This window comes from Chiloscyllium plagiosum, unplaced genomic scaffold (genome assembly GCF_037043375.1).
Source record: "Chiloscyllium plagiosum isolate Xiang-an unplaced genomic scaffold, Cpla_swu_hap1 HiC_scaffold_17, whole genome shotgun sequence".
In the NCBI taxonomy this organism is placed as follows: domain Eukaryota; kingdom Metazoa; phylum Chordata; class Chondrichthyes; order Orectolobiformes; family Hemiscylliidae; genus Chiloscyllium; species Chiloscyllium plagiosum.
This window is the reverse complement of record NW_028270155.1, coordinates 72,909,677-72,936,960: the sequence shown is the minus strand read 5'-3', so window position 1 is coordinate 72,936,960 and position 27,284 is coordinate 72,909,677. Positions and strand designations below refer to the sequence as shown.

Sequence of the window (27,284 nt, the reverse complement as noted above, 5' to 3'; positions counted from 1 at the left end):
ACAGATTGCTGTTCTCCCCTGCTCTCGATTGCAACAGCAATGATTTGAACTTGGGCAGTGCACAAGCTGTGGGGGCTGTAGCACATTCTGCAAAAAAAAAATCATTATTTAGTGACTCTAACCTCAGATATCAGTATCTGGATGGGGGCGTTCTGCCCAGAGTGAATCAGCACTGATTGGAAATCTGGGCAGGGGTTGCCTGAAATGCACTGTGCTGTCAGGCAACGTCCAAATTCTCACTGGACATTTCAGGTACTCGGGAGGAACTTCATCCCACCCAAATGAAGGAAAAAAAACAAACAAAACAGTGAGTCTGATTGTCAAACCAGGCCAAGTGGCTGGAGGAGGATTTCACTTGAGGTAAATAAAAATGAGCATTCCCCTAGCCGACCTCCTTGACATCACCTCGGTACTTTATCAAAAGATACCCCCCGGCGGTTTTCAAATGTATCATTTTCGGTGCAGCGTGGTGTGTCCGCCCTCAGAACAAAGATTCCTGCAGGACTGCTGCTATTCAAAGAGGGGCTACCAGAAATAACTAGGAGATGGCCTCCCAGCAGTCGGCGTGCCAGTTCAGAGCTCCTACATGCAAAGACAAGCTCAGAGATTTCGCTGATCAAACTCTTCAAGCTCAGGGAGGGCGGGGCAAGATACTTGAAGACACAATTGACCCAAGGGAGTGTCCATGACATCCAGGGAGGGGAGCGAGAGTCCAATTGCACATTTTCTACAGGCGCTGACAGCAGTTGGCACATACACTGCTGGACTGGGACACGACTGCTTAGTTGGGGGAGGTTGGGTGAGATGATGAAAGATACACCAAAGGTCGAGCTCAACCACAAAAAGTGCTCCAACAACATACTGCAGGCAGCCTCTTTATTTCTTTACCCGTACATTGTAGTGAACAGTCAACGAGCAACCACCCTCCAAACTCCCTCAACCCCAGGCAGCTGCAGCACACCTGTGCGGCTAAGTCACTGCTCAGGCCTGGAATCCAGAAAACCAGAATAAGATAATAAAAGTCAGCCAGAGAAGGTCAAGGAATAAACCGCTCTGCACAATGCACCTGGGAGACTCAACATCATTACACAGAATGCTCACCTCTGAACAGTGAAAGTTACACCTAACACAGGTTATCAATCATTCTGTGTATAGACAAGGTGTTAATGGCCTAAAGCCATCCAAATGTCCCAGGAAAAGGTCCAATAAAATTGAAAGCGAAGTTTAATAAAATTATATAGAACATGTTGCACATTAAGAGAAGTTACGTGTCAGAGGGAATTTGTGCAATATTCACATTCGAGATGTGAAAAACACCCATTGTATATACATTTGCATTTCTAGTCCAAAGCTGGAATGTGTTGGGCATTGCATCGCAGTGTGATCAGCAGTGGCCTGCCACTGTATAATTGGGGACTACAGATCTGGGAGGATGGAGGTCCGCAGGTGGAGTACTGATTGCTACAGGTCTGTCCACAGCGATGGGAATGGTGAGATTTGAGATAAATAGAGTATCATACTTAACACTGAGATGCACAGAGTACAACTTTTCAATCGAGATATTGAATTAAACCACTGATGTGTTTCCTCTCATAATTCTGATGTCCTTGTGCTGGACAAACAGAGCAACCTTAGACGATCTATTATATGTAGGCAGCATGCTAATTTAAAATCAAATTCAAATACATTATCATAGATATAAAAAGTTAATCCCAATGTGCTTCCCTTCCCCTCTGAAAAGGGCCATTGAAGGAAGGAGAGGCGGAATGCTGTTCCAATTAATTGTAGTGAGTGCTGTTTATCTTTTAAAAAGTGAGTGGTGTCATTATTCAGTGTTTAAACATATATTTAGAAAACTGGGAAGAATTGTGGGAGATTTCAGGGACTGGAGATTTCAGGATCTGAGGGGATACTGACTGCATTGACTGCAATAGGCCATTAATCCATGTTACAGCCGATCAGGAGCTTAAAGTCACAGCCAAATCAGGAAAGAATCTAATCTTGTTGAGTTTATACACGTTGTACGAGGATGGTGGTGGTCAATTTTATTTATTTCACTGGAGAATATTAAATGGGTTTAAATATTTTTCCGTCTTGGGACTGATCAATTATTAAGTGGGTCTGAAATCTGGAGAGAGCTGAGCTCAGAAAGAGTGACAGCAGCAACTGGTCTATAAAACTGCAAAGAATCAGCCTTATGTTTGAAACTTATTTTTAAAATTTTGAATATTTCTAATTAAACAGCAAATGCTTGAAGGAGCAGTTGATACTGTGGCTCCTTCCACAGGTCAGGCTAGGGAGAAAGCTTCTCTACTTCCCAACGTGAGGAGGTTGTGCTGTTTTTAAATTGAACAAGGCTGAATATAGCGAAACCGCTATTTGCAATCAGAATGGAACTATTTGGGCAATTCCTGTCTATGAAACATGCCTGAAGTACCTATTACAACACAATCTGTGCTGTACATCTCTCCTCCACACTCCACATATTCCATTGTTTGCTGTTGCTCATTAGTATACAGACTCTGCTCCAGTTCTGTTCACCAGTTCAGACTGTTTACTGTAGTTCAAATAAATTAGAAAAAAGTCTTGCTCTATTCTCAAGCTTACAGGCTGACCAAATATCAATATTTGCTGCTTTTACAAAATGGACTTTGAATATTTCTGAAGATTCCATTGCTATAAATAAGCAGTAACGACAGGTCAAAGGAGGGACAGGGAAAAATGAGAGGCCAGTGAAACCGAGAGTACAATCACAAAGCCCAAAGATCAGCAGCAGGGCTGTCATGATTTATCTCAGTGCAAAATTTTCAATCCACAGCATCTCCCCTATCTCTCACCTGATAGTTTAAAACAACAAGCTTGACATCCAAATTGCTTTCAGAAATCTTCTGTATAAACAGAATGTGACAACCATCAAAGTGTGACAGACAGGTCAGCAATGTTCAGGTTGGGAGCTTTAGTGGTGAGGCAGATGGATAACCCACCTCTGAGCTCTGTGCTCAGAAAAGTTGCTCTGTCTTCATTTCATTGCTTTCTGAAGTGAACTCAGTTGATTCTCAGGATTACCCGATAAGGTCATTCAAATTATGGTACAACTGTCTCTCTCACTAGTCACATTGGAATGTTCCAAAGCAGCAATTAGTGCACCTGATTTTATAGTCATTTTTACCAAATTCTTCAATTATAAAATCCATGGTTTATTTCAATTCAATTCAAGATCAGCCATGATCAGAGAATTCCTTTCACCTCTCTGTTTCATAAGATGTGCCTGATTTAAATTCTATTGACTGCCGTTTGCCTTGCCACTTGCTCTGTAAGTGTGCCAGTGCTCAGCAGGGTGTGGGATGTTTAGTGTTGCTCATTACCAGCATCATCACCAGTGACAAACAAAACTAGGTTAGGTATCTGACTGTAAAATGTAGATAAAGCTCACTGTACTTGTCATAACAATATGTGGCAGCTTCAGTTTGAGAAGAGGCCCCTACTGAAGCAGTGACATATCTTCCCACTGTCCACACCAGTCACAACAGCTTTGAAAACCAGTGGACATGAGATCAGTACAAATCAACTCCTGTTGATAATGCTCCAGCCTGTGCTTATTGAGTGCTGAATGGTAGTGCAATTAAAGAAGGAACAAACAGTCTACTTACACTGACCAAGTTCACTTAACAATATTGTAAATTCTGGCTGCTGGAGAAATTTTCAAATTGGTGCTGGCCGGGATAATTTCTGTTCCTGTGAAAGGAAGAATGGCTTTAGAATAGAATTTGATCACCACTGTGGAGGAGGTCTACCTGTGGAAAGTCATGCATGGGGTGGGAACACAAGCACAAATTAAAATATTCTCTGAACTGAAGAACTATGATACGTGGCTTGCCAGCTGGGTATAAGCAGTGATAGTGCAAAAACCTGAACATTTTGGGTCAGTGAAGGGGAACGAGAGAGAGCAATGATCAGTGCAAAGAGTTAACCCATGTCGGAGCATTACAAAACAGTGGTCAGTGCAAATGGAGGGGGGGGGGGGCCCATTGGGGAACAGTGATCACTACTCCACTTTGAGGTTCTCACAGACCTATAAACTCTACACAATTAACACAGGAACATTGCCCAGCTCACGTACTGTGAGTATTAGTGGTGGCAAAGAACTTTGCATTACAAAGGCAGTGGGACAGCCCAACAAAAAGGGCTTCACGGTTCAGTCAGTCTTACAGCTGGCAGTTCGACAGTCGAGCATTGTCCTTTGGCTGGAGGCCCATCATACAGAAGAATTTGCCTCTGTGTCACGGGGGTGCTTCCTGTCCAGCTGGTCAGTGCGGCCTGCTCGCTGGTGTCGGATTTCCAGGTGCTTGTTCTGTACCTTCTCAAAGTGCTGCAGCAGATCGCTGTAGTTGATTTCCAAAGGGACCTGCCTGTTGGGGGCTGTGGACTTCTCACTGGGCCTAAAAATCAAAACAATTTCAGTCAAAGAGGAGGAGGAGGAGATCAAATGGACACTACTGCTAATCCTGGAACACACCACCCAACAGTTTAATGAGAGCATCTCCCACCAGATGGACTGCAGTGATTTATCAGCACCCAATGGTAGAACAATAACTGCCGATCTTATCAGTGACACTCATGAACTCCAAATGAATTAAAATAAACAATTTTCTGGCAAAAGCAGGGGCCTATGGGGAAAGGTTTGGACACGGAGTGAGATGTAGATAGCTTAATGTTCGGTTCAGTTCAGGCAACTTCAACAAGCAGCTCAGAGAGTGTTTGAAGAAACTCAGCACCTTAACTCAAAAGGAATTTGAGAATGTAGTTTGGACAGGGATTAACTGGGAGGTGTGGTAGACTAAAAGGGGAATGCAGGGATATGACCCCATAGCTAATGTCAGCTGCACCAACTCCTAATATAGTAGAGTGTCAAAGAGGACATGGACATGAATGGGGCCTCTTGGCTAAACGTGTCTGTCCTCGCATTTCAAGTTGGAGTTACAAATATTATTTCCCTTCCTTTCCTGTGCTGTATTTTTATGAACTTCTTTTCACCTAACCAATTTCTTTTCTAATATGATCTGTGTCCCACTATCTATGTGTGGGTAAACTTTTCATGCACGAATAACCTGGGAGAGAGTGGGGACTGCAGATGCTGGAGATCAGAGTTGAGAGTGTGATGCTGGAAAAGCACAGCAGGTCAGGCAGCATCCAAGGGAACAGGAGAATCGTCAAAGTGCCTGAAACATCTCCTGCTCCTCGGACTTTGCCTGACCTGCTGTGCTTTTTCAGCACCACACTCTCGACTCATTACTCCTGAACATGGTGGCTTTAAACTCACAACTTCAACAGCCTTAGAGGACGCCTTTCTCGCTGCTTCTAGAGTTTTATTTTAAGCAACTCAGGAATGCTCCCCCATCCCTGCACTGAGTTTTCAAAACTGTGACTCACAGCATCGTTGTGCTATGGACCTCTCTTCTGAATGAACAACTTTGTCTCTTTTTCTAGGTTTCAATTCTCAAGTTAAAAAACACCTTAGCAATTATTTCCCCAAGGGCTTATAAAAACATTTTTTTTTAATTTTTCTGTATTTTTGAACGTGGACTGAAATGGGATTTGGGCTGTTTTAAAAACTAAGGATTGTGGAAGGGATTACTTTTTAAAAGTTACCAAACTTATTGTGAGCAAGGTTTATGCTAATCTTTGTTCAGCCAGTAAGGGGGGGGGGGGCTGAATGTGAATGGCTGGCACCAGGGGTGGGTGTATAAAGTAGGTGAATGATTTGTGGAATTGTGACCACCTGTGGCTGACAAAGGACATGTTCCTTCCAACAGCTTCGTGATTGGCTCCAGGTAGCTCAGCAGCTTGTGGGTGTGAATGATATTTCCAGAAGCCTTTGGACTTCCAGGAGGGAGGTCCTGAGTTCCCCTGCAGTAGAAAATACCTGAAGCTTTAAGAAATCAAATGTATTTGCCTTGATAGTTGCTGTAAGCTGCTGCTTTTCACCATTAAGTCAGAGGCTTTATAATTTCTGAACAAGTGACCCTGTGTCTCCTGTAAGAAGAGAAATGTAGCTGGGAGAGGAAGATTGAAGAACAGTAAGTCCTGGCTAGTCAAAGGACCATTTTAGCAAATCCTATGGACAGGCATAATTGAGGACTGTGATCAGATGGGCCATTGCGCTGAGGAATGGCAGGTAGAGTTTAATTCAAATAAATTTGAGGTGTTGCATTTTGGTAATGTAAATCAGGGCAGGACTTATACACTTAATGGTAGGTTCCTGGGGAGTGTTGCTGAACAAAGGGACTTTGTGGTGCAAGTTCATAGTTTCTTTAAGATGGAGTAAGGGGTAGACAGGGCAGTAATGACTATGTTTGGTATGCTTGCCTTTATTGGACAGTGCATCGAGTATAGGAGTTGGTATGTTATGTTGCGGCTGTACAGACATTGATTAGGCCACATGTGGAATACTGCATTCAATTCTGCTCTCCCTGCTATCGGAAAGATGTTGTTAAACTTAAAAGGGTGCAGAAAAGATTTACAAGGATGTTGCTGGGGTCAGAGGGTTTGACTTGTAGGGAAAGGCTGAATAGGCTTGAGCTATTTTCCCTGGAGTATCAACTGCTGAGGAGTGACCTTATAGAATTTTATAAATTCATGAGAGACACAGAAAAGATAAGGTCCTTTCCCCAGGGCAGGGGAGTCCAAACTAGATGGCATTGATTTAAGGTGAGAGGGGAAAGATATAAAAGAGACCGAAGGGACAATTTTTACACACACAGGGTGGTGTGTGAATGAGCTCCCACAGGAAGCGGTAGAGGCTGGTACAATTACAATATTTAAAAGGCATCTGGGTGGATAATGAATAGGAAGGATTTAAGAGGGATATGGGCCAAATGGGACTAGATTAATTTAGGATACCTGGTTGGCATGGATGATTTGGACCGAAGGGTCTGTTTCCCTGTTGTACATCTCCATGACTCTATCTGCCTTCCCAGTCTTTTTCTCAGACATCCATAACACCAATTTTTTTTTCCCATTTGCCTGTGTCTGTCTATACGTGTTTGTAGGAGGGGAGTTTATAAAGAGGTTGGAGTTTTACCCAGTAGAATTCTATATTGATAGCTTGTAGTTATTATCCGGTGTTATCCTATTTAGTTGTAATTAATAGTTCTTGTTAACTACAGAAATCTGATCTCTGCTTTCCATCAACCTGGGTCTAAAAGGATAAGTAAATTCAGAGATTTTTCCTATTTTTGCTCAAATCTATAACTTTTATGATGATTCCGAAACTAGTGGGGCTTGATTTCCACTGGTGCACTACCCTGATGGTACTTGCTAATTGTTTAGCTTAATCCACATAACTTGCAGGAATGCAGTCACACACCCACTGTTCAAAATGATCTTTTGACCTTTTAAAAAAGACAAAGCAGACCTTCACCGGACCGGAACTAAAATGCACTTTGGAATCAACTTTTCTGAACAATAAAAACATATTATGAGTCTTCACCACGCCAACTCAGCAACCAGTGTCATTATTTACTCATTTAGAATATTGGAAGTCTCTTGAATCCTTTCCCAATTTCCTCTATGGTGCTGAAAACAAATCTCCAAAGTTCTGCAGCTCCTGTCTTCATAATCACCACTTCATATCAGTGGACAAATATACCAATCAGCAAAAGCTGCGCTCTAGGTTAGCAGGACCCAAGAAAGGAAAACAAATTTAAACACTTGGTTTGCTTTCCTTTATTAGTTAGAGTATTGAGTACAGGGGTTGGGAGGTCATGTTTCGGCTGTACAAGACATTGGTTAGGCCACTTTTGGAATACTGTTTGCAATTTTGGTCTCCCTCCTATCGGAAGGATGCAGTGAAACTTGAAAGAGTTCAGAAAAGATTTACAAGGATGTTGCCGGGGTTGGAGGATTTGAGTTATAGGGAGAGGCTGCACAGGCTGGGGCTGTTTTCCCTGGAGCTTCGGAGGCTGAGGGGTGACCTTATACAGGTGTATAAAATCATGAGGGGCATAGATAGGGTAGATAGACAAAATCTCTTCCCTGGAGTGGGGGAGTCAAGAATTAGAGGGCATAGTTCTAGGGTGAGAGGGGAAAGATATAAAAGAGACCTGAGGGGCAACGTTTTCACTCAGAGGGTGGTACATGTATGCAATAAGCTGCCAGAGGAAGTGGTGGAGGCTAGTATGATTGCAACATTTAAAAGGCATCTGGATGGGTATATGAATAGGAAGGGTTTGGAGGGATATGGGCTGGGTGCTGGCTGGTGGGATTGATTGGGTTGGGATATCTGGTCGGCATGGATGAGATGGATCGAAGGGTCTGTTTCCGTGCTGTACACCTCTATGACTTGTGTTTACTTCCATAGAAATACAATTGAAACATAGGGATTATATGTTGAACCTGTATTGAACATTGGACAGACCACTTTAGAGAACAGTGTGGACTTGTAGTGGTCACACTATATAGAGACACAGGAAAGGATGCAGAAGATGACAAAGATGTTTCCAGAAATGCATGGGCACTGATACCAAGAAAGGATTGACACACTGGCTCTCTATGCTTTGGAAATATAAGTTGACAGGTGACCCAATATAGGGATGTATTGCGTTTTGATAGAATGGATACAGCGATAATGTTTCTTCTTGTGGGGAAGAGCATGTCTACCTGCCATGAATGTAAGAGAGTCGCTAAGAAATCCAACTGGAATTCAGAAGAAACCTTTTCACCTAAAAGGTGGTGGCGAGAACATGGAACTTGTTGCCACAGGGAGTGGTTGAAGCAACAATAAATAGATGCATTTTAGAGAAAGCAAGGTAAGTGTTTGAGTGAGGAACAATGACAGGGTTACAATGGTAGGTTTAGATTAGAAAAGATGGCAGATAGTTTCAGTGGAGTGGCATGTACCTTTCTTTGCAACTTATCTAATGTAACCCTAAGACTCTTGGGGTAAACCAGTGTTTACTTCCCTCCTGGCTAAAAAAAACGCCATTCATCTCGACTTTATATTTTGTTTACTTAGCTTTGTTTTAATCTCCCTGCTGCCACAGGCCCTTCAATCCCACAGCTGTGAAACAATTCTGTTGTACAGTACTTCATCAAATGCCTTTTGAAATTCTAAATTCAAAATAGTAACTGCAATACCCTCTTCAACAGTTTGTTACTTCAACCAAGTTAGTGAAAGTCAATTTGCTCCTAACAATCCCTCGCTGACTTCCATTATTAGCTCACGTTTATCTAAACGTTGGTTAAAATGGTCACAAGGAAACTGTAGAGACAACGACAAATGTTGGATTGACAAGCCTGTGATTGCTGGAAATATCCAACTCTCCTTTTGTGAACACGAGTTTCCTGTAAACGAGAGTTGTTCAGATGGTTGATTAGACCAGTGCAGTTGGGCAGTCTGTGAGGGAACATTCTAGTAGTCAGCGCAGTTGTGAACGTAGTCAGAAGCATATGTTATACAATTGGCAGTGGCCGCCATCTCATTGTGAATAGAAAATATCCAATCATTCAGTCAGTCAATGAATGAATGTTCATAGAATCCCTGTAGCGTGGAAGCAGACCATTCGGGCCATCGAGTCCACACCGACCCTCCGAACAGCACCCCAACCACACCCACCTCTGGAATGCTGCGTTCTCCAATTGCTAACCCACCCAGCCTATGTATCCCTGGACACTACGGGGCATTACCAATCCACTTAACTTGCATATCTTTAGATTGTGGATGGAAACCGGAGCATCCTGGAGGAAACCCACACTGACACGGGGAAAATGGGAGAACTTCACACAGACAGTTGCCAAGGGTGGAATCGAACCCAGGTCCCTGGAGCTGTGAGGCAACAGTGCTAACCACTGAGCCACTGTGCCACCTGATATTAAAATGGAATAGACAGAGGGGGGAAAAACCCAGAGTTATGGGTCAGGAACACCAATCAAATTAGTGGCAAGCAAATACAAGAGAAATTATTTCAATAAACTTCTTCTGTTTGGAATAACTGGTCATCAGGGGTGTAGACACAGAAATAGATATGGTGGGAATATTACAGCATTACAGCAGGCAATAACCTTTTGACATGCACAAAGTGTATTTACTGTCAAAAAAATGCCTCAAAATACTGAACTACAGTGATATCAATTAAAACATTTCTGACACTGGGGCACAGGAGGAGATAGCAGGACAAGTGCCCAGAAGCTGAGTTAAAGAGATGGGTTTCAAGAAGCTACATGAAGGAGGAAAGAGAGGCAGAAAGAGTCCAGGAACACCTTCATCGTGAAGTGATGAAAATGGCACTGTGCATTTTCACCTCCCCACCCCCTCTCTCTCTCACCCCCCTCTCTCTCTCAACCCCTCTCTCTCTCAAGGGGGGGTAGGCATAGGACAGATGTTAGGGGTAGGTTCTTTACTCAGCGAGTCGTGAGTTCATGGAATGCCCTGCCAGTAGCAGTGGTGGACTCTCCCTCATTCTGGGCATTTAAGCGGGCATTGAATAGGCATATGGAGGATAGTGGGCTAGTGTAGGTTAGGTGGGCTTGGATCGGCGCAACATCGAGGGCCGAAGGGCCTGTACTGCGCTGTATTCTTCTATGTTCTACGTTCTATTTGGATTGATATTTCCTGAACTCTCAGAGCCAGAGGTTAGCCAGGGATGATCCTACAGAGGGACCTGAAAGCAAGGGGGTGAGTGTTCTCCCTTGTTCTCGACTTGTGATGCCGCTACACCAATAGCAAAATTAACCATGTAATTTCACACTGCACTTGGGGATGGGATGGGATGGGAAACAGACTAAAGTACTAATTGAATGGCACCTGCAAGTGGCGATCAGATAAGGAAAGGGTCAAGCCCAATGTTCTGTACAAGTAGAAGAAAAGACTTACATTTCTATAGCATTTTTTACAATTTCAAGAATGCTCTAAGGTGCTTTACAGATAATTTGGTAAGTCAGAAGTGTAGTGACTGCTGACAGGGAACATGGCAGCCATTTTGCCCACCCAGAGGTAGCTCCCACAAATAGAAATGTGATAATAATCAGCCAATCTTTTTTTTTGGGAGTTTTACCGGAGGATAGATATTGGTCAGGGCCATGGTATCTTTCACGTGAGAGGATGGAAAGATCCTTGGTTAATGTCTCATCTGAACATCTGACAGTGCAGCAGCCCCTCACAACTGCACTGAAGTGTCAGCCCAGATTTTGTGCGTTTGCCTCAGAAACGGAGCCAGGCAGGGCAGGAGCACCTTCCAAAAGGACATTGGAAGTGCTCAGATTCTGTTTGTTAGCAGGCTGCATCCTGGGAAATGTCAAGTTCCACTCAGTCCGGTTGCTGCCACGCAGGCAATCCCTGCTGTTCTGTCGGCTGTTAACCTGCGACCCACACACTGAAGTCAACTACCTCGAGTGGATCCAGAACACGAATCGATGTCAGTGCTATGAGTGACCTCAGGCACAACTGCTATCAATCAGCAGCCTGATTGCTCCCCAGGGCTCACTCAGTGACTTTACACAAATATTGTCGGTGCCTTTACATTCCCTTCTCAAGTTGGAGTTGTTTAACACAATGAGAACCATTCTGCGTCGGGCAAAAGAAACAGCCTTGGACAAAATCGGGAGAGAAAGGTTGGCGATGAGTGGAGGGAGAAGTGATTCAGGCATAAATGATTGGAGTTTCTGTGACAGAGGGCAAAAACTCAGGCCTGTCTCTCCTCTCCACAGCTAGCCTGCTGGCCCATGTCCAATTGCCCTATGAGCTGGTGCATAATGTTGGCTGATAGGTAAAAGGCATAGACTGAATACAAAAGAGGGGCAGGGTGTGACAGATACTGTGAAGAGAAACCAGAAGGTACAGTACTTAAAATAAATGGTAAAGCCAGCTGCATGCCAGGTTCAGTGATTTAATGAGCTGAATTCCCCACTGGATGTACAACTTTAAATAATTTGCAACAGAAAATGTTTCATCGTCCCACTTCCTTTCAAATTTCCTCCTGTGGAGGCCTTAGCTTGTCTGGATTTTGTTGTTTATTCACTCATGGGACACAAGCAGGACTGGCTGGCCCTTGATGCGGTGGTGCTGAGCTGCTGCAGTCCATGTACTGTACACAGATCCATAATGCACTAAGGGAGGGATTTTGACTCAGCGACAGTGAAGGAACAGCGATGGTGAGTGGCTTGGAGAGGAAACTGCAGGGTTCCCATGTATCTGCTGCCCCTGTTCTTTTAGATGGAAATCATCATGGGGTCAGAAGGTGCTGTCTAAATATCTTTGGTGAATTTCTGCAGTGCATCTTGTGGACAGTAAGTACACAATGCTGCTGCTACTGAGTATCAGTGGTGAAGGGAGTGAATGCAGTGCCAATCAAGTGGGCTGTTTTGTCCTGGATGGTGTCAAGCTTCTTGAGTGTTTTTGGAGATGCACCCATTCAGGCAAGAGGGGAGTATTCCATCACACTTCTGACTTGTGCCTTGTAGACTGTGGACAGACCTTGGGGAGTCAGGTGGTGAGTTATGGTTCCCTGATACTGCAATTGATGCAAGCAGACAAATTTCACTTGTCAATGACTTGTCAACTGGATGCTTGACTGTGTAGGGTGTCATTAATCTTGAATTCATCTGGCCAGCCGCAGTGGTTCACTAGTATATAGTGACATTCCTGATGAAGAGCTGATGCCCAAAATGTCTATTCTCCTGCTCCTTGGCTGCTGCCAGACCTGCTATGCTTTTCCAGCGCCACACTTTCCGACTCTGATCTCCAGCATCTGCAGTCCTCACTTTCTCCCCGTCTCTAGCTCCCACAAGCCCAGGGATACTGTTGTCATTGAAGTCACCTGATGCTGCACTGACTGAGATGAATAACAGATCAATGTCCCTGGTGTGATCTTTGCTTCACAGTAGGAGCCTCACTGCAGCAGGTCATTAAGGAGGGACCAACAAAAAAGTGCAAACCACCTCCGAGCCAGTGTCTTATGACATGCTTTGGGACTCTGAATCTGCTCCCCTTGAAAGCAGACTTTGTAGGATGCAAATGAAGTTCATTTTGGATTTCAGGGACAGGACTGGGCACAGGGTCATGTGAAAGTTCTGGCTGAATTAGATTTTACACCACATGAAGTAACAGGCGACTTCACAAAGGAAAATGCTTGAGAGAGTGAAAACTTGCAGTTGCAGTAATGTGACACTGGTTGGTGCTCCTGTTCCTGTGGCATTCACCCAATCCTAGTTTGTGCAACTGTGCACTGCCATCACCGTTACATACCGAACATGGGGCAGTGCCCCTCTCTGCTCTGGTACTGGCTGCAAGGCGAGCAGTGGATGTACATGTTGTCAACAGCAGAGAATCCTTCTGCTGCTCTACAGGACTTTGCTCTCAGGCAGTATCATTTACTGGGCAGCACAGGGAAATTGGTCCCATACTGGATCATGGTCTCTCCTTGCTGGAACCCAGGGCAACGGCTGTCGATAGTCCAGGACGGAAAGATTTGTCTTGTGGAGACTGAGACACGATTGGTGCCTGCTGTTCATGAGCTGAGGCTTCTGGGATTACATCCAGAGATGGCAACCATCACTTGGATGATTGATCCTGGTTTGAGCAGTCACTGCCCTTCTGTTGGATGTCTCTCTACAAACAAAGCCACAATCACTCAAAAATGACAAGATATCACTGCCCAACTGCAGAAGCCATGAGTCAAGAAGATCCCTTTACCACCTCATCTACACTGCAATGAAAACAAAGTGGTGTAAATGATCAGCAGGTCTGGCTCAACAAGAGAATGACTTAATATACTGACTATGACTCTTTATTAGATTGCTGTTTGCTGCTGATTCCTCAGCCTCTGACATGAAAGGAGCTGTTTAAAATCAAAGGCTCATGCTGAATATTAGTTGCTCATAATCAGGAACATTTTCAAAGGGTGTTTCAATGTTATATGCATATAACTATATTCCAAATTTTACAATCTCAGGGAAATAGCAAAACTCAAAAGGGTAACATGACAGACCATAGCTTGTAGCAAATGCAAAAATTCTTCAAAATTTCTTGTTGCAATCCCTGAATATTTTTGAAGTGATTTAACGGTGGCATAGTGGTTAGCACTGCTGCCTCTCAGCGCCTGAGACCTGGGTTCAATTCCCGACTCAGGTGTCTGCGTGGGTTTCCTCCGGGTGCTCCGGTTTCCTCCCACAGTCCAAAGATGTGCAGGTCAGGTGAATTGGCCATGCTAAATTGCCCGTAGTGTTAGGTAAGGGGTAAATGTAGGGGTATGGGTGGGTTGCGCTTCGGCGGGGCGGTGTGGACTTGTTGGGCCGAAGGACCTGTTTCCACACTGTAAGTAATCTAATCTAATCTAAAAAAAAACTTCTATAAACTGAATTTAAGGAGGTGCATAAGACGTTTTCATGTTTTAAGGCTTTTACTGTAACCAACCAAACTAAAGTTAGCATCAACTAAACATTAGCTATTACTATCAACATCCTAGACATTACTGATGAACAGAAACTGAACTGGATTAGCCATATAGATGCTGTGGCTAAAATAGCAAGTCAGAGGCTAGGAATCACAGAGATGGGCGGCACGGTGGCCCAGTGGTTAGCACTGCTGCCTCTCAGCGCCTGAGACCTGAGACTGTGTGGAGTTTGCACATTCTCCCCGTGTCTGCGTGGGTTTCCTCCGGGTGCTCCGGTTTCCTCCCACAGTCCAAAGATGTGTGGGTCAGGTGAATTGGCCATGCTAAATTGCCCGTAGTGTTAGGTTAAAGGGGTAAAGGTAGGGGTATGGGTGGGTTGCGCTTCGGCGGGTCGGTGTGGACTTGTTGGGCCGAAGGGCCTGTTTCCACACTGTAAGTAATCTAATCTAATCTAAGATCATAGAATCTCTACATTTCAGAAACAGGCCATTCGGCCCAACAAGTCCTTACTGACCCTCCAAAGAGTAACCCATCCAGACCATTTCCCTACCACTCTACATTTACCACATTCCTGGACACTATGGACAATTTAGCATGGCCAATCCACCCTAAACTACACATTTGGATTGTGGGAGGAAACTGGAATACCCAGAGGAAACCCATGCAGACATGGGGAGAACGTACAAACTCCGCATAGACAGTTGGAATCGAACCTGGGTCCCTGGTGTTGTGAGGCATCAGTGCTAACCACTGTGCCGTCCCACAGAATCCTGTAGTCGATAACTCATTGCCTGACTCCCCAACTCACCTCCACCATCTACAAGGCACAAGTTAGGACTTTGAGTGTGATGGTGTACTTCCTACTTGTCTGGATGAGTGCTGCTCCAAAAACATTCAGGAAGCTTGACACCATCCAGGATAAAGCCTCTTGACTGGCACCATATCCTCAAACATTATCACAGATTCATAGTAGCAGCAGTATATACTATCTACAAGGTGCATTGTAGAAATTCTCAATGGCACTTTAGCATCTTCCAAATGCATGGTTACTTCCATCTAGAAGGATGAGAGCAGCAGATACACGAGAACAGCACCAACTGCACATTCCCCTTCAAGCCACTCATCATCGTGACTTGAAAATATATCACTATTCCTTCACTGTTGCTGGGCCCATTTTGGCAATATAGCACGGCCAATACACCTAACCTGCACATCTTTGGACTGTGGGAAGAAACCAGAGCAGTGGAAACCTACGCAGACATGAAAGGAATGTGCAATCTCCACAGAGACAGTTGCCTGAGGGTGGAATCGAACCCGGGTCCCTGGAGCTGAGAGGCAGGAGTGCTAGCCACTGAGCCACTGTGTTGGTCCAAATGAATGTGTTGCTTTTTAAAGAAAAAAATACATTCGGCAAAATTCCTAGCTGAGGAAAGAGAAATGTTGTGTTATTTCAGAATGTCCAAATGTGCTGGGCTGCTAATGTGGTCTTTTTTTTGTTGTGTTGTAGGAAAGGAGAGATGGTGACACAGTGGTAATATCAATGACCTATAATGTATAATCGAGATGTGCAGAAATGCAGTAATTCTCTACTGAAATAAATTGTTTAGATGGAATAAACAATGATCCATGTAACACCCTTACAAAGGGCTCACATAAATAAACAGAGAGTGAACTGCTGCACAGTGCTCCTGATGTTATGCAGTAAAACATTACTCACTCAGAGACTTAGCCTCCCTCACATCGGCTTCACTGAAACGGAGGACCTTGAACTGTACCCTTCTTACTGCAATCCATTCGTGACACAGCGAATCCTAATATTATCAGGTTGTTTACTCCAGCAGATTATCACAGATCCTCTCACCTTAGTGCCAGTCCTTGGAGTAATTATTAAATTATATTGCACCTTTCCCAACTTCAGGCATTCACAGAAACACAGAAAATAGGACTGGGCCATTCAACCCTTTGTTCTACAAAGCAATATGATCATGGCTCATCAAAATTATTAATATCAATTGTGAATAGCTGGGGTCCAAGCACCGACCCCACTAATCACTGACTGCCACTCAGAGAAAAGCCCATTTAAGCCAATTCTTTGTTTCCTGTCTGCCCACCAGTTCTCTATCCACGTCAGTCCACTAACCCAATCCCATGCTCCTTAATGCTAATCTCTTATGGGGCCTTATTGAAAGCCTTCGGAACGGCCAAGTAAACCACGTCAACTGTCTTCCCTAACCAACTCTACTAGTTATGTCCTCAATCAATTACAGTAGATTAGTCAAGCACGTAAATCCATGCTAACTCTGTACAGAACTGGTATTGTTTTTCAAGTACTCTGTTATTAATTTTTTTATAAGTGATTCTAGCATTTTCCCTACCATTGGATATCAAGGCAACTGGTCTACAATTCCCTGTGGTCTCTCTACCTCCTCTTTTTAAAAAAAAAGTAGAGGTTACATTAGCTAGCCTCCAATCCATAGGAACTGTTAGAATCTATAGAATCTAGACGATCACCAATGCATCCACTATTATTTGGACCACTTCCTTAAGTACGCTGGGAGATACACCTGGGCTCTAGGGAGTTAACAGCCTTTAATTCCATTATTTTTCCCAACAACATTTCCTTACTGATTTCCTTCAATTCCTCTCTTTTGTTCTTGAACATTTCTGGGACAAAATGCACAAAGACAAGGAAGCTATCCCAAGTGAAGAGTTGACAGCATCTATTTCTCAGTCATCATTAGATTAGATTAGATTCCCTACAGAGTGGAAACAGGCCCTTTGGCCCAAACAGTCCACACCGACCCTCCGAAGGGTAACCCACCCAGACCCATTTTCCTCTGACTAATGCACCTAACACTACGGTGTAATTTAGCTTGGCCAATTCACCTGACCTGCAACCTTTGGACTGTGGGAGGAAACCAGAGCACCCAGAGGAAACCCACGCAGACACAGGAAGAGTGTGTAAACTCCACACAGCCACCTGAGGCTGGGATCGAATCTGGGACCCTGGTGCTGTGAGGCAACAGTGCTAACCACTGAGCCACTGTGCCACCCATTCTCTCTCTATCTCTCTTGCACTAAAGCCTCTTGACTGGCACCATATCCTTAAACACTATCACAGATTCATAGTAGCAGCAGTATATATTATCTACAAGATGCATTTTAGAAATTCTCAATGGCACTTTAGCATCTTCCAAATGCATGGTTACTTCCATCTAGAAGGATGAGAGCAGCAGGTGCATGAGAACAGCCCCTACTGCACATTCCCCTTCAAGCCACTCATCATCGTGACTTGAAAATATATCACTACTGTTGCTGGGCCCATTTTGGCAATATAGCATGGCCAATACACCGAACCTGCACATCTTTGGACTATGGGAGGAAACCGGAGCACCCCGTGGAAACCTATGCAGACATGAAAGGAATGTGCAATCTCTACAGAGACAGTCGCCCAAGGGTGGAATCGAACCCTGGTGCTGAGAGGCAGGAGTGCTAATGACTGAGCCACTGTGTTGCGAGAGATTAGCTGGTCATTATTTCAGCACTGCATATGGTGCACAAATTGAAATACATCAGAAGTGTTGTAAAATGTTTTGGGATGTTCTGAGGTTATAAGTCCTTCCTCTTCCTTAAAGTAGCTGAGGAACCATCAACTTCTAATCCTTTCTTTGCCACTTGTATAAGAGATTGGAGATTTGTCAGTGTCTTGGATGTTTCGCAGAAAGGCAGTTCTAAATAGGAACCGTTTTTTCTCCTACAGTTTTGGATTCCAGCACAAATTTCACACGTTGGCCATGACCTAACCTGTTGCAACTAATCAATCATATTTGCTGGCAATCTAGGATTCTTGTAGCACTGTGATAGTGTCCCTGTCTCTGAAGCAGAGACCCACATTCCCATGTACTCCAGAGGTGTGTAATCATTTCACTGTACAGGGTGATTAGAAAATCTCTCTCCGGGCAACCTCAGTTGAATGAGATGTAAATTACATCTACTCAATACATATAATGGGCAGGGCTGGGATAATTTTGATTATAATCATGACCATGTTAAGATTGAAGCATCATCACTATTTAATTCAAACTATTCTCCCAAGCAAATGTCTTTTTGTTTTTATTTTAAGACCCTGGTGTAAATGGATAGAGCATAAACCTAAGCACTTGTGCCCCTACCTTGTTCTCTAACCTGTCTTCTCCTTGAAGTGCCTGACCAAGCTGTTCATAAATGCTGAGAGGCAATGAAATTAGTGTGTTTCTGTTTAGTCTGCCCCTTTACAATCAGACAAACTCCCCTTTCACCTCACTGTTCCAACAAAACAAAGCCCAATTATTCAAGTCTGTCTTTATATTTGAGTTTCCTACCACTATCCATAGCGTGCCATCAGCATCCTCCATACAGCATGGGGTCCAAGACTGTAAACAATGCAACACAATCACGTTGCTCTTAATCTCAATACTCCATCAGTTTTTTTTTTAAAAACAGCCTTATCAATTAGTCCTGTGAGCCCCTGCTCAATCACTTCCTCTGTGTTCCCATATTTAAATATAACTTCCATGTAATAATGCCCAATTTATCCTGACTAGACCTACTTGCTTGATTAGTGTAAAGGATTGTATCTGTTACTGGGTTCATTTGGTGGGCAGTGACTGACTGTGCGTGCTGTATGTACAGCACGGAACAGGATACCATACCCTGTCAATGGTGGTGCAGTGGGCATTAATAAAGTAGAATACATCAAGGTAAACCTGCCTTTCAACTCAGTTAGACTGCTATATTCTGTGACTGTAAACAAGTCAAGGCCAGAATCCAGACAGAGTTTGTGTTTCTATTCCTAACTCTAGTTTATAGATATAGTCGGTTCTGATATAACACAATAGTTCCGTTCCTATGTGACCCCATGTTATAAGAAAATCGTGTAATAACAGCAACGTTTAAACGAATGGGGCACGAATCGCATTGTACCCAATACAGGTAATGAAAGCTTGCGTTCTACAAACAATGGTCTAAATTCTTCAATCATCTTATAGCCAATTCGCATTAAAGAAACGCGTGTTACAGCAGAACTGACTGTGGATAGCTTTATGTATCTTTCCCGACAGTGAGAAATTTTGATTCTGCTTAAATCTTTGGTGAAAGAATAATTAGAAATCCTATACTTAAAAGGAATACTGTTGCAATAAAGATACAAAATTGACCACAAATATTCCGCTGGTTTCTGCTAGCATACAATTATTACATTTCTTTCATTAACCAAAATCCAGCACTGCACATTTACACAATCTGGGATTCCTCAAGATGATTTGCTGCACTGTTATTTTATTTACTTTGATGGCTACTGCTCGCATTAGACGTCACTTTCAGTTGTCAGACTCTTCACCTCCTTCACTCTCCAATAAGCCATAGAAAGCCAGCCTTAACCCCATTTATTGATCAACTCTGTTCCCCCCCGACCCATACATTTCAAATTCGGTGAATTCCTGCACTGAAGATGTTAAACCTTCCACATGGCACCTCAGCAACTAAAAGATGCCTGTAGTAATCAGAACCCAAATTACACTGCACAGGATAATGAGTATTTAGGTATATGTAATTAATCTTTCACACGAGACAGCACAAAGTTCTGAGAATCAATGGAAGTCTCTCTTTCTGTCGTGAGACTGCAGCCACAGTGGTAACAAGCAGAGGAACAAAATTAAATTGAGGGGAAGGGCAGAATATATCCGAACAAGCAAGATATGTTGTGTTGAGAAGATAATGGGAGTGTAAGTATGAAGTGCTTTACAGACTTGTTAGCACAATCTCAGTCATTGTTTATTCTTAATGTAAATTGTAATTATAAACTGTGGCAACATTCACAAAAAATGAAATGCCTTTGAAACCCACGCTGAATGCAGTCCAAAAGCACAGACGTGGTACATCACTGCAACACTGAAAAGTGATTTAGGAATTATTTATTTAATGATTACAAGAACAGGAGCCAGCCATTCAATGAGATTATGCCTGCTTTGTATTAACTCTATCTTGGTTCCATGGACCTTCATTTCCTTGCTGAACAATAATGTATTAAATCTCAGTTTTAAAATGTTCAATGGACAACAAGAATCAACAACACTTAGGATATAGAACGCGACATCACCACTATACGTTGTGTGAAGCACTGAATAACCCAAACTGAATTTCAGTTATGGGACCCTATTCTCAGACAAAACCATTCCACTTCATTTCTCCTGTCAAATACTTTAGTCATCTTCAGACAACTTGATTAGATCAAAACTTAATTTTTTATCTCCAAGAGAAGACAAGCCTAAACAATGCAGTCAATCTTTAACCCTTTTCACCTTCCTATAATCCTATTCAATCTACACTGGACCCCTCCAGGACCTAAACTTTAAATAACTGATTACACAGTAGTACATAACTTGAACATTGCTAAAACGAGAGATAAAGTTGAAGTTTTACGTCTTGTCCTCATCGGGACTAGGACGCAAGAAATAAGGCTTGAAAAAGAAAAGCACCAATTTATACAGCATGAGAAAAGGGTAAGGATTGGTGGGCTGTCACTGGCATGGAAGGTGGTTAGTGGGTATTCCATCAGAGACATGCTTCTCATGGTAACTAACGAAGCTGTTAGCAAGATCGGGTCTAGAGGGGGATCCCTTTGCAACAGCATCTGTTTGGCATACATGGTTGTCATTGAAACTGAACCCAACTACAAGGGCTGCTAAGTTCATGAGTTCAATGAACATAGATAAGCTAGCAACACTGAAACAGCACATGGACACTATTATTCAAAGTATGTAGCACTTATATTGTCTTTAAACTAGTGAAGGAATCTTGCAATAAGGTTAGGGTTAGGGAAACTCATTAAAAACTAGTTTCAGCAACTCACTTAACCGTTTGAACCACTTCATATTGTGCACAGTCAAATCATAGAGAAATTGGGGGTAGAGGAACATTGTTTTTGTGACTCTTGTGAATTGTGCGGCTGCATCAGGTGTGAGTGAGGCAGGTTAATACTCTTGTGCCAGTCTCATAAATGGGTCTGCAACTTGAGTGTGGGAGTGCGGTCATGTGCAGTGGTAGGTGCTATAGATATAAACCTGCAACCTTCATTGAGCAGCGTGTACAATTTGTTGAGCATGACTAACTGTTCCTTTGATGGTTTACCCTAAGTATATGAGAGCTTGCCTTGAGATTTCCACATTCACTGAGGTATTGCTTCACTTTCCCAAAGACAGTCCTATACTGATCTCTCCTTTCCCCAGACATGCTTTGTTTTGAAAAGTGCTTTTCCAATTTCTTGGTGTCCAGTCACTATTTATTTCTGAACCATCAGTAAAAACAAATATGGTCATTACCTCCTTATTTTCCAAAACGCTCAGAAACATGCAAATTGCCAACCACGTTTCTGGTAGTCAGTGACTACAGGCAAAGGGTTTTCATTTCGCATCATGGTCAAGTATAACAGCATCTATGAAGGTGGTTACCTCAGAATACAATGGGATCTTGATCAGCTGGTCCAATGAACCGAGAAGTGGCAGATGAGTTTAATTTAGGTAAGTGTGAGGTGCTGCATTTTGGTAAGGTACACCAGATCAGGACTTGCACAGTTAATGGTTGGGCTCTGGGGAGTGTTGCTGAACGAGGAGACTTTGGGGTGCAGGCTCATAGTTCGTTGAAAGTGGTGTCGCAGGTAAATAGGGCGGTGAAGGCAGCGTTTGGCATGCTTGCCTTCATTGGTAAGAGCACAGGGTATAGGAGTTAGGACGTCATGTTACAGCTGTACAAGACATTGGGGCAACCACGTTTAGAATACTGGGTCCACTTCTGGTCACCCTGCTTTTGGAAGGATGTTGTTAAACTAGAAAAGGTATAGAAAAGCTTTCAAAAATGTTGCCAGCACTAGAGGGCTTGAGCTAAACGGAGAGGCTAGATTGGCTGGGACTATTTTCCCTGTAGTGTCAGAGGCTGAGGGGTGACGTTATAGAAGTTTATAAAATCATGAGGGGCATGGCCAAGGTCTTTTCCCCCACACTAAGCGAGTCCAAAACTAGAGGGGCAAAGATTTAAAAGGGACCTGAGGGGCACCGTTTTCACACAGAGTGTGATGCATTTATGGAACAAATTGCCAGAGGAAGTACAATATGGAAAAGACATTTGGACAGGTACATGAACAGGACATGTGGCTCCGCCACAAATTCACCTGCACCTCTACACACACCATTTATTGCATCCGCTGCACCTGATGTGGCCTCCTCTGTATTGGGGAGACAGGCCGCCTACTTGCGGAACGGTTCAGAGAACACCTCTGGGACACCCGGACCAACCAACCCAACCACCCCGTGGCTCAACACTTCAACTCCTCCTCCCACTCCACCAAGGACATGCAGATCCTTGGACTCCTCCATCGCCAGACCATAGCAACACGACGGCTGGAGGAAGAGCGCCTCATCTTCCGCCTTGGAACCCTCCAATCACAAGGGATGAACTCAGATTTCTCCAGTTTCCTCATTTCCCCTCCCCCCACCTTGTCTCAGTCAAATCTCTCGAACTAAGCACCAGCTTCCTAACCTGCAATCTTCTTCCTGACCTTTCCGCCCCCACCCCCACTCCAGCCTATACCCATACCTTGACCTCCTTCCACCTATCACATTTCCAACGCCCCTCCCCCCTACCTTTTATCTTAGCCTGCTGGACACACTTTCCTCATTCCTGAAGAAGGGCTCATGCCCGAAACGTCGATTCTCCTGTTCCTTGGATGCTGCCTGACCTGCTGTGCTTTTCCAGCAACACATTTTCAGGTACATGAATAGGAAAGGTTTAGAGGGATATGGGCCAAACACAGGCAAATGGTACTCGTTCAGTCTAGAAAACCTGGCTGGCATGGACAAGTTGGACCAAAGGGTGATTATGTGACTCTACAATTCATTCATTTTTTCAAAATGAATTTAGTAGAACATTTAAGGCAAAAACAGGGAAAAATGATGTCCTTGGTTCATACACTTAATCCACATCAAAAAGATACAGCTTAAATAACTGAAAACCTATACAGGAAACACACTGGATGATGTTACGGTTGTAAAACTTCTGACCTTTACTCTTCACCTCTTGTCAAGTTTGTGAACAGGAATGACCCAAGGTTAAAAATAGTGACATGGGAGACATGAAATGTTGTTTGAAAAGCAGCTTACAGTCTGATGTACATGTGTGAGCATTCTGCTCCAACCTAGAACCTGACATCAGGCCAGCACTGTGCAAACATGCTTTTGGATTTAAACACATTGGAATCGACAGGTGAAAGGGGGCTACTATATACTGATGGGCATTTCCACTCGCCCCAAGTGATTTGTCAGTAGAAAGACAGCCTTCCAGATGACTGAATGTTACAGCACAGGGAACTCTACTGGGACTGGGATACTTACTTACAGTATGTTGACAATTCTTCACTTAACAATGCATACAGCAATCAAATCAGACAGCTTTCATATTCTGCCAGTCCCTTTCTATTCACAGCTCACTGTTATGGGAAACCACTAACTGGTTTCCAAATAAACAGGGCCAGTTTAGGGTCAGTGGTCAGGGATTGAGTGTGAAAATGAGACAAGGGAGTCTCGGAATTCACAACTCGCTACCACCCTTGAGTGGCTGAGGCAAATGCGGGGAAGCTTGTACAAGTGAAAAAGGTATAGAAAGATATTTTGAAGGGCCAAATGAAGTAAATAGATCAGTGGGACTCATTGCTGGAGCTGCAAATGTTTTGTGAATTTATTTTGCGACTCCTGCATCACAGAAAGGTTTGATATGAAGCATGGGTAAAGCAGTTCATGTTCACGTGACCTACTCAAACAGAATGGTTAGCACTGCTGCCTCACAGCGCCAGGGACCAGAGTTTGATTCCACCCTCAGTTGACTGTCTGTGTGGAGATTGCACACTCCCTCTGTGTCTGTGTGGGTTTCCTCTATTTTAATATCAGGTGGCACAGTGGCTCAGTGGTTAACAGTGCTGCCTCACAACTCGAGGGACCTGGGATTGATTCCAGCCTCAGGTGACTGCACATTCTCCCCGTGTCTGTGTGGGTTTCTTCCTGGTGATCCAGTTTCCTCCTACACTCCAAAGATTTGCAGGTTAGGTGGATTGGCTATGCCAAATTGCCCATAGTGTGTAGGCTAGATGTATTTACCATAGAAAATGCAAGATTGTAGAGTGGGCTGTGTGTGGGGGGAATGATTTTTGGAGGGTCGGTGTGGATTCAATGGCCTCAAATGGCCTGCTTCCACATTGCAGGGATTGTATGATTCTGGATGGGATCTTAACTAGAAAGTACATCTAGTGTTGAGGGGATAAAGTATCTTGAACTGCTCAGCAGTACTTGAAGTCTCAGCTTTATTTAGCCGCTGATTCACATCGGAAAACCCTGTTAGTCACGATTCAGACATTTTAGATGAAGATCAAAACACGATTTACCAGAATGTTGCTGGGAATGGAGGGTTTGAGATATAAAAATAGACTGGAAAGACTTTTTTGACTGCAGTACAGGAGGTTGAGGGGTGACCTTATTGAGGTTTATAAAATCACGAGGGGTATAGATAAGGTGAATGCCAGGTGTTCCCCCCACCCTCCCCCACCCCCAGGGGTGGGGGAATTTCAAGACTAGGGGTTATATATTTAAGGTGCGAGGAGAAAGATTTACAAAAGGACATGAGTGCAACTTTTTTTTTTTAACATAAAGACTAATTAAGGTGTGAAGTTAACCTCCAGAGAAAGTGATGGACGCAGCTACAGTTACAACATTGAAAAGACATTTGGATAAATTTATGAATGGGATAGGTTTGGAGTGATGTGGGCCGAGCACAGGAAAGTGGAACTAGTTTAGTTTGGAACATAGTAGGCATGGACTGGTTGGACCGTAGGGTCTGCTTCCACGCTGTATGACTCTATGATACAATAATGATAGCATTCAAAACTTCTTCACCCTCCTCTGCAGCCCTCAGTCCCTCTTCATCCTGGAGTTCCCGTTCTCCCCTGCAACTCTCTCTCTCTCTCACACACACACTTTGCAATATCTTTCCCAAATCTATAATAGCCATTATTTCCCTTTCAGGTCAAAAGTACTAAAATGTGTGGAACATAACCTTACAGATCTATGCTGTTGGAACATTCCAACAACATCTCTGGGACGGTTGTGTGCATCTGTCTGAGAAAATCCCGTGAGCGCACTCAGTTGCCATCCAGGCGGACGCAGGGAAAATGTGTGCCTCCATCTCTATACTGTGAGAGGGCAGGATCAGACTTGCCTGTGAGGTACACCGTTGTTCAAAACCCAACTAGCACAACAATCTAGACTTGGAATCTAAAAGACACATTGTACATTGCTGAGATACTGCAGAGTAATGAACCACTGTGGAAAAAAAACATACCCAACTAGACTCAGTCCTTCAAAAAGAATAGGCAAGGGAAGTGCTGAAGGGGAGAGAGGGACAGGATAAAGAAACGAAGGCAGCAAATACAAATTACATTTAATTTAGTCCAGATGCTTCTTATTTTATCAACTGTTTGGACAATAAGGACACTCCCTACCTCCCCAAAACTGGAGAAAGTTTGGAATCACTTCTGTTTTGGGAAGCATGACATCAGCCAAGCCCCAGTTCGAGAACCTTCACACAGCTGATTTGTTGCTGTCTGTGATGCCCTGGTTTGCTGGAGGTGTGTCTAAATCTGGCAAACTTACAATAAATGCAGTTTTAGCAGCGACACGGGACTGCTTAAATCTGATTACGTAGGATCCATAAACGTTCTTTGTCCTGACATGTTCAGTGATGTTAATAATGTCACCAGTTCCATAGTTGCACACATGGTCAGGTTTCAAACGTAATCCAAGCTACTCACCAGACTTGGATGTTCACCAGTTTGTCTCCTCCTCCCCTCCCCTGCCTTGTACTCCTACAGAACATACAAGCATATCCATCTTGGATGTGTACAGTGTCAGTTTCTGAAATGCTGTGTGAAAGGAGAGGAGAAACTGGCTGAACCCAGTGTATAAATGCACGTCAAGTTGTTCACAAAGTCAACTCTGGAATGATCCAGTGGGTCAACATCAAAGACATTTGGATTTTTATAGGAGCATTCATTTGGAACCAGGTCATTCCAAAATGTTTCAAAAGGCATGGAAGTATTTGTTGAAGGTTAGCCAGCGTGAAAAGGTAAAGAAACACAGGGGCTAGTCAGAGCACAGTAAGCTCCCAAAACCAGCATTGGAAGATGGATCTTGGACCATCTGATTCAGAAGTGAGAGCAGGGCCTACTGTGCCAGAGCTGATTGACTGCCTAGTGTGACTCTGGTCTACCAACTTGAATTGGGGTGGGAACATTAATTGGCGCGTGTGTTTGGGGGTGGTGGTGGGGGGGCGGTGGAAGAGGGGTGGTTGGTGAAGAGGAAAAGAAAAGGTCACTTGTGGTTTACTGAGTCTGTAAGACACAGGAGAAGTGGCACACCATTCATCCAATCAAATATGCTCCGCCATTCAATGAGATCACGGATGATCTGATAATCCTTGACACCACTTTCCGGCCGTTCTCCCATAACTCTTGATCCCCTCACTTCTATCACTCATTTACCAGTTCTGAAAAAACACACTCCAAGCCAAAAGGCAGCTCCCAGTCACCATCTAGCCTCACAACAGGATGCTCAAGGTGGAAAGTGACTGATGCAAACTGCGCGTCAAAGACCAGCAGTTAAATGATGGAATATACATGGCTTTTGCACCATGTACCTTTTGCTATTTAATCTCTCCTGCCCTCCACCTGACCAATTTCCCTTACCCTCAAAACTACATTACATCTCTAACTGTTCCCAGCTCTGGTGAAAAGTCACAGACCCATAACTTTAACTGTTTTTC

At 43.7% G+C, this 27,284-nt stretch overlaps 1 protein-coding gene across 3 annotated transcripts in view; it reads right to left on the bottom strand.

The window, feature by feature from the left end:
* Positions 1 to 862: 862 nt before the first annotated feature.
* vac14 (vac14 homolog (S. cerevisiae)) overlaps positions 863 to 27,284 on the bottom strand; it is a 363,248-nt gene continuing 336,826 nt past the window's right edge. For all 3 annotated transcript variants that reach the window (XM_087996063.1, XM_043707329.2, XM_043707330.2), the window contains one exon: positions 863 to 4,439. In XM_087996063.1, the coding sequence (XP_087852189.1) occupies positions 4,256 to 4,439 (184 nt within the window). In that variant the 3' untranslated portion in view covers positions 863 to 4,255. The remainder of the gene's footprint in view (positions 4,440 to 27,284) is intronic.